Source organism: Onychomys torridus, chromosome 4 (assembly GCF_903995425.1).
Source record: "Onychomys torridus chromosome 4, mOncTor1.1, whole genome shotgun sequence".
Lineage (NCBI taxonomy): Eukaryota > Metazoa > Chordata > Mammalia > Rodentia > Cricetidae > Onychomys > Onychomys torridus.
This window is the reverse complement of record NC_050446.1, coordinates 62,961,275-62,968,972: the sequence shown is the minus strand read 5'-3', so window position 1 is coordinate 62,968,972 and position 7,698 is coordinate 62,961,275. Positions and strand designations below refer to the sequence as shown.

Below are 7,698 nucleotides of genomic sequence, written 5' to 3'. Positions count from 1 at the left end.
ACATAAATTAACTAGGAATAAATCCCTATGAATCTAAGGAAACATGCTGATCAAATTAAACCTTTGAATACTGAATGATTTATGGCTACTCATTTGTGGTGTCTCACATTATTAATTCAAGCACTCAGGAGGCAAAGGAAGGCAGATCACTGTGATTTTGATAGTAGCCTCATCTACAAAGTGATTTCCACATCAGCCAAAGATTTATAGAGGTTTAAGTTGAACATAGCTAAAACCCACGTAGGTGATTAGTTTGTTCTGAGAATGGTAGGAGATATCAAGTGATTGCATTAAAGATAGGGAAGGGGAACTGAAGAATGTCATATTCAATTTAGAGTGAGTAAAGAGAGCTTATTATAACCTATATGATAAGTTTACAAAGAATAGACTCCTAATGACATTAATGCTACAGAAATATCAAATGAATGAATGACAAAAACATATGTATCATTAGAATTTTAATATACTCATGTTTCAATTTATCCATAGCTATATAAGTGGTATTTATTCCTATCTTTGACAAACAGAAACAGAGATACTACTAACAAGTCAGCTCTAACATTTTGGAACATATGCAATAATTTCAGGAGATTTTTTCTCTATAAAATGCAGACTTGCAATGGTCATTAATTTTAGCATTAGTATATTTTAAAAATATACTTTATTGGTGAATAAATTTCTCTCAAACATTTTTTTCATTGCCTCTTTCACATCTTTGTTTCTCAGACTGTAGATGATGGGATTCAACATTGGAATCACAATAGTGTAAAATGTGGACACTATCATGTCATGTTCCAAGGCATAGTTGGAACTCGGTCTCACATACATGAAAAGAATTGTCCCATGATAAATGGACACTCCTGTAAGGTGAGCTCCACATGTGGAGAAGATTTTTCTCCTCCCTTCAGCAGAACGCATCTTAAGAATTACAAAGAGTATGAAACTGTAAGACACTATGACAATCAGGATGGTGATGATCTCAATGGAACCCACACAATAGAAGAGCAGAAGCTGGTTTATATGTGTGTTAGAACATGAAATAGCAAGTAATGGAGGAATATCACAGAAGACATGCCTAATTTCATTGGATGCACAGAAAGAAAGGCTAAAAGTAGCTACAGTGTGTATAGTAGCATGCATAATTCCACCTGCATAGGAAGCTATGATGAGGGGTAAGTAGACTTTAGGTGACATATTCACTGCATATAGAAGGGGGTTGTAGATAGCTACATAACGGTCATAAGCCATTGCTGCCAACAGGAAACATTCTGTGGTTCCAAAAGTAACAAAGAGAAACATCTCTGTCACACATCCAGGATATGAAATGGATTTATCTTTTGAAAGAAAATTGACCAACATCTTTGGCGTGACAACTGTGGAATAACAGGCATCTAGGAATGATAAAACAGTTAAAAAATAGTACATGGGATTATGGAGCCGGGAATCTCCAATGACTAACAAAACCAGTCCCAGGTTACCTATAAGAGTAAAAAGGTAAATGGCAAGAAACAAGAGAAATAAGAAGACTTGCATGTCAGCATCATTTGTGAAGCCTGTTAGTATAAACATTGTGATGTCTGTGACATTGTTCACTGGAATTCTTTGTACATCATAATCTAGTAGACTTCTTGACATTTTTTTTTTTAGCATTTACAGGTTACAAGGCCAAGAAAATCATAACAAAGCCTTTATCCTTGGTGGCAGCAGCAGTCATAAGGAAGTTGGGACCAAGTAGATACATTGCTCTGTTAAAAATAAATTGAAAAAATATTTTCACATTTTGCTGTGATTTTTTTTTTATATTCAGAATCACCCAATCTAATCTTGAAAATGCCCACTTCTCTGTATTAAAGTTTCTTACCTACTTTCATACTTCATTGTATTCTTAGTTATAAACCTTAAGATGCAGCCTATGTTCTACATAGGGTCTGTGTAATAATTTTCCTCAATTCTTGAAGATAAAATATAAGCAGTCATATATAGATAGTGAGATAATTTGAATTTAAATGAGGAAAACTATATCTGTATCAATTAGTGAATATGAGATAATGGAACATGGCCTTAATTTGCCTTATATTTCAAACTCATTTAAGTTTGCCTTTATATATTTTGACAATTTCTCATTTCATTAATTCATGAATTACTACAATGAGCAGAATAGTTCATTAAGGCATGGATGAGTCTTTTTTGAAAATGAAAAATAAAGTAAAAGCAACAACCAATAAATTTAAAATGTGTTTTAGTTCTTCTTTATTGAAATATACATTACTACATAGCCACTTACTTCTGACTTTTAGGTTTTTCCTTTATTTTTAAAACAATTACAGTTTTTAAATCATTAACAAATTACAGTATGACAGATCTCAATTTATGTGGCCATGGTGTATGCAGATGAAAAAAATTTATCTTTGGGGAAGGCATAGTGGCTTATGCCTTTAACCCTAATAGAAGCCAGGATTGAACTCCATGAGTTTAATTAGCCTTGTCTACGTTGCCATGTCCAGACCAGTGAGGGCCATAATTGACCCTGTCTCAAAAAAATTAAAAGATGTATCTTTGTATTTATTTTGAGATATATTTGTTTCAGAAATAATGCTTGGTCATTCTCTTAGTACCTGTTCAATGTACTGTAAGCTAAATATTCCTCCTTAACAATAAGCATTAATTGTCACAGAAATATTTCTCAACAGAAATGCTATGACATGAACCACAAACATGAAGCAACAGGAAATTCTGACAATTCTCCTGAATCAGGTGGAAGCTTCCATGGTTGAAATGTCAACTTCAAATTAAATGTAAAAGAAGGGACCAGGAATATAGAAAAATAAAATTATAAACTTAAGAGAGGAACACTGACAGTCATCAGCTCTAAAGGTTAACTGCTAACAAAAGCTGTCTGCTTACAGCCAGCTCCTCTGTCAGCAGCCAGGGGTTAACTTTTAACCCCCTTGCCCCTTATAGCCAACAACTGTCTGAACCAATGTTAACTTTTAATAGTTGTTTCTATGTGACTCCTAGCATGCACTCTGTGCCTAATGCCTTCCCCCTAACTATTAAAGGGATTCATAAGACCCCTCCAACTTCCACAGCCTTAAAATCCAAATCTGGCTGTGGTCTCATCTAGCTGATAAGCTTTTGTGTCCTGCGGTGATGGCTTTGTTTTGTTTTTTGATTTTTTTTGTTTTTTTTTTTTTAATTTGATTTTTTTTTCTGCAATAAACTTTGCTTCTGGTTTAATAGATTTTGGTGGTCTGTTCCCCATTATTGTTACATCCTGGACCAAACAGAAAGTTGCGGGACGTGTTCAATATGAGTACGTGGTGATGTAACCTGCTTCCTGAAGGGACCCTAGCCCATTAGTATATGCCTCTGGCAGGTTTTTCCCTTGTCCTTCATTCTCTCTGCCTTATTGAAAAAACACTAGATTGTATGCTTGAAGCTTGCTCCAAAGGTCTATTCCTTTATTTGTCCACTTCCTCCTTTTGAGGCTGACTTCTAAGGTCCAGTTTTCAAAGAACTAAAGTTCAGCAATCAAATGCCCCTTTTGACTCACCTAATTAACATGCCCAATTAAAATTAAACACCTCATTCTAACACAGGATTTCACATTTTTCCCTTTATAAAGCACCATTTGCCTCTGGGCCATGGCTGACTCACCTCTATCCAGAGGCAGTCCCCGTGCTGTTCTCCTCCTTCTTCCCAGAAGAATCTTGCTGCCACCTTTCTCTCTCTCTCTTTTTTTTTTAAAACAGATAAATTTGTTTTTAATAAAGGGGTTAATTTTCTTTCAATCATATATAAAACAATAGCTTAAAAACTTCATTTTTGAAAGTAAAATATTTACACATAAACAAGTAACTATGCAAAATTTACATGAAAAAATGGAAAGACAGGGATTTCCTAAAAGATAAAATGAAAGGTGTAACAATTCTCAGGTGTTGGTAAAAAATACTGATCAGAGTTCAGTTCACACGTTTGAATTAAAGTCTAACATGAGAATCCACACGGAGAAAGCCAAAGTATTTACAGTCATAAACGTACTATCAATAGACAATTTAATACAATACCCTCTGAAAATATAAAGAACCAATTAGTATATTTGTAATTAAAAAAAAAAAAATAGGTACAAAGAAGGGGCTTTGCTCTGGATGCCTGCAAGGTAGGCCACAACTTGGTCCCGGCACAGGCACGGGGCTTGGGAGCCTCGGCCTTGGTGTGTGTGGGGGGGGGGGGGTCGCCGCAGGGCAGGAGTGGCCTTTCTCTTGTTCCTGTTCTCTTCTCCCTCCTCCTCTGTCCTCTATCTCCTGTGTTTGTCCTTTAGCCCTGCCCTCTGTCCCTTTAGGGCAAATAAAGCTGCTTTGTGCTGAGAACTTGGCCTTGGGAGTCCTGAGCTCCTAGTTTTTCTTTCAATTACCTATAGTGAACAAGCCCTGGTTTCAATCTCTAAAATCAGATTTAAAAAAAGCCATCTTGGTATCAACTTGTTTCAATTTATGAACAGCCTCCTTACAGCAGGCTTGGCTGAGTAGTTTGGGACCCATTGGTTTATGTTCAATAGGAAACACATGGTGGTTTGTCTTGAAACCTCCATTGTGTCAGCAGTATAGCAGCTGGAAACTATTCTAAAAGAAGGGAACCACTTGTTTTTGTATTCCAAGAAAAGGCTCAGATCTGTGATGGAGGTTTCTTCAGAGTTAAAATTGTGGGGTTAAATAAAATATTCTCGGAGTTCTTATACAAAATTTCAGAAATCTAAACTAAATTAAAATAAAAACATCCATGTTTTGTGTAAAGACAAATAATGCATTTTTATAAAGATATACAACTATAACAACTCATATATAGTTTGATTATGTTAACGAAAATGATAAAGACATAAATTAACATGTACAAATAAATGAAAAAATAATGCATTTATCAAACATCATAAAAATGTGATTCAGTGAGCTGGGCAGTGGTGGCGCACGCCTGTAATCCCAGCACTCGGGAGGCAGAGGCAGGTGGATCTCTCTGTGAGTTCAAGGCCAGCCTGGTCTACAAAGCCAGTGACAGGGCAGCCTCCAAAGCTACAGAGTAACCCTGTCTCAAAACGCCCCCCCCCAAAAAAAAGTGTGATTCAGCTCAGTACTATTCATTGCCCTTTTTCCATTCCTTACCGTCTATTTAAAGAACCCTCGGCAGGCAAGTGCAAATGATCTCAGAAAAGTCTCAAGAATACAATCTAAATTAGGTAGGTCGAACTGCACAATGTGTCACTAGAAGGCTCACCATCTGCGTGTTTTGATTCACGCACTCGCAAAAGAAAACTCAGCTAAATCCCAAAGTTTTACCTTCACATTTTTTGACAAAGCTGAGAAAAGATGATTGGAAGGAATTAGGAACACTATAATTTGAATGAAACTTCTGTGTTAACATCTCAGATTTATTAATTATGTACACAGAATGAGCAGGGAACACTTGTTTCTTTAGATCAAGGTATAAATAAGATTGAATAAAATTGTTGGTGGAATTATACATTGCTCAATTTTAAGAGAAAAATATTGTGGAATGTTTATTATGATATTTACTAAAATAGTAATACAAGGCCTACATAAACCTAAATATTTATATTTTATTCAAATCTAAGAAAATAAATAAGAATTTTTAAATCATAGTATTGAGCTATTAATAGGTGACAACAAGCCAATTATTAATATTTACAAACCTATTATATATTTAAACATGACAGAGTATATCTTAAAATGAAGTTTAATGAGATTATAATTACTGATTATCATTTGCATAAATTTTGCTGATGTTGAAACTATATTGTTTAGTCATATCTTCTGCAATCAGGTAATAATGGTATTTAGTTAAATTTCCACTATACTTTTTTAATACTAAATGTCTTGCATTGAGAGATCAATTCACACCAGTCATTTGATCACATGTTCACTGGTGAATTTTTCACTTGCTCATCCTCTTGGTTCTAAAACAAAGAGAGTTTAGAAATTTGCCAATATACTCTCTTCTATGCCAAATTCTACAGAAACAATTATCTAATTTTCATTAGATATCTGGTAAGAGTCCTTGTAGCCAAAATTAAATGTGTTGTTTAGACATTTTATCACACACAACAAAATCATTTCTATATTATATTTAGAAATTTTGATGGATAATAATTAGAACTATTTGATTTTACTAGCAAGGAATTGCAAATGTTAAAATATAGATTTAAAATTTTAACAAATCATGATCAGTCTTGAAGACAGGCATGAAATCAAGCCCCTCAACTCTGTCAGTACACATAACTTACTCCAGTAGCAGCAGAAACACGGGGATCACAGGAAGAAAACAGTGACTTTAGCTGTGACATTATTATAGTGCACAAAGAGGTGAGAGATTGTGAGCATGTGTGTGGTGTGTGGTATGTTCTACAGTCTATGTGATAACCTGTACAATAAATGATTCAACTTACTTTTCTTGTTTAGATCTGAGATTCAACTAGACCATGTCATAGGTAACAAAGCCAGAATTCTAGCCTGGGCTTCCCTGTGCCCATACCTATGCTATTACCAGGGAACTTGTGAACTTCCTGTGATATGTCAATACTCAGGAATCACTGCTTCCTGGAATCAATACAAAAACATGTTTTTACATATCTGATTGATTTTATGAAGTAGCTAAGCTTATGTAAGAAATTTCAATTAAAAAGGTCCCTTCTATACTGAATCCTTAAAATTTAGAAATAAAGGTAAATTTTGTGTAAATCATTTATTCATAATGAGATCCCCAGAGAGCATAAACCAATTTTTGGTTTGAGGTCTTTAAATTTTTTTTATGCATTTCATATTTTTTTCTAATTTGAGATATAAACCTCAGTTTTCCTTCTCTTAATCTCACTTTTCTTGTGTAAATAAAAACAGATTCCTAATCAACCAATTTTTGGCCAAAGTAAGACACAATAACTTACCTACAAGACATATACTTCAATTGCAATATACTTTTTCTTAAGTAGAATCTTATTATCAAATTACATGTTAGAGTAATTGATAAATTCTTCTTTAGGAAATACCACCTCTCCCGTTACCACTGTGCCAAACAGTCAGTCCAAAAAACATAAATGCAATATTATATGGACTGAGCTTGTCAGAAATATATGTGTACGTCCATGTACATGCATGCATAGAATATCAATGAGTAAAAACCGAGGTCATGATTTCAGAAGACAGCAGGGATGGATATATGGTAGGGTGTGGAGGGAGGAAAGGAAAGGAAGTAATATTGCAATTATAATCTCAAAAATAAAATTAAAATTTTTTACAGAATTTTAAAAATTCAAGAAAAATTGCAAGATAAAGCATGTAGTATAATTTCAAATTCAAGAATACAGTTTCTAAATATATTGTACACGATAGATTTTCCTCTTACTTTGGAAATGGTTGTCTCAGTCACACAAGGCAAGCAGTGATTATTGTGTACTTTTCTTCATACAGCAAGCCTTTGAACAGTTCTTGAAGAACACAGGATGCCCAGGGGAAAGAACACATTGATTCTCTTAGGATAGAAAAGTACCCAGGTGATTTAGGTTTCCCATAATAAACAAGTGAATAATTTGCAAGTGAATATGATATAAAATGATTGACAACAAATAGTCTCTCAATGAAAGTAGAATATTCAGAGGGCCAGGTAATACATATAATACAAGAGAGTTAAAAC

The 7,698-nt window shown here is 34.4% G+C and overlaps 1 protein-coding gene across 1 annotated transcript; it reads right to left on the bottom strand.

Moving 5' to 3' along the window:
• Positions 1-599: 599 nt before the first annotated feature.
• On the bottom strand, positions 600-1,635 carry LOC118582845 (olfactory receptor 1094). The gene has a single exon (XM_036185969.1). It carries the CDS (start codon positions 1,633-1,635, stop codon positions 649-651), a length of 987 nt encoding a protein of 328 aa, XP_036041862.1. The 3' UTR covers positions 600-648.
• Between the last annotated feature and the right edge of the window lie 6,063 nt (positions 1,636-7,698).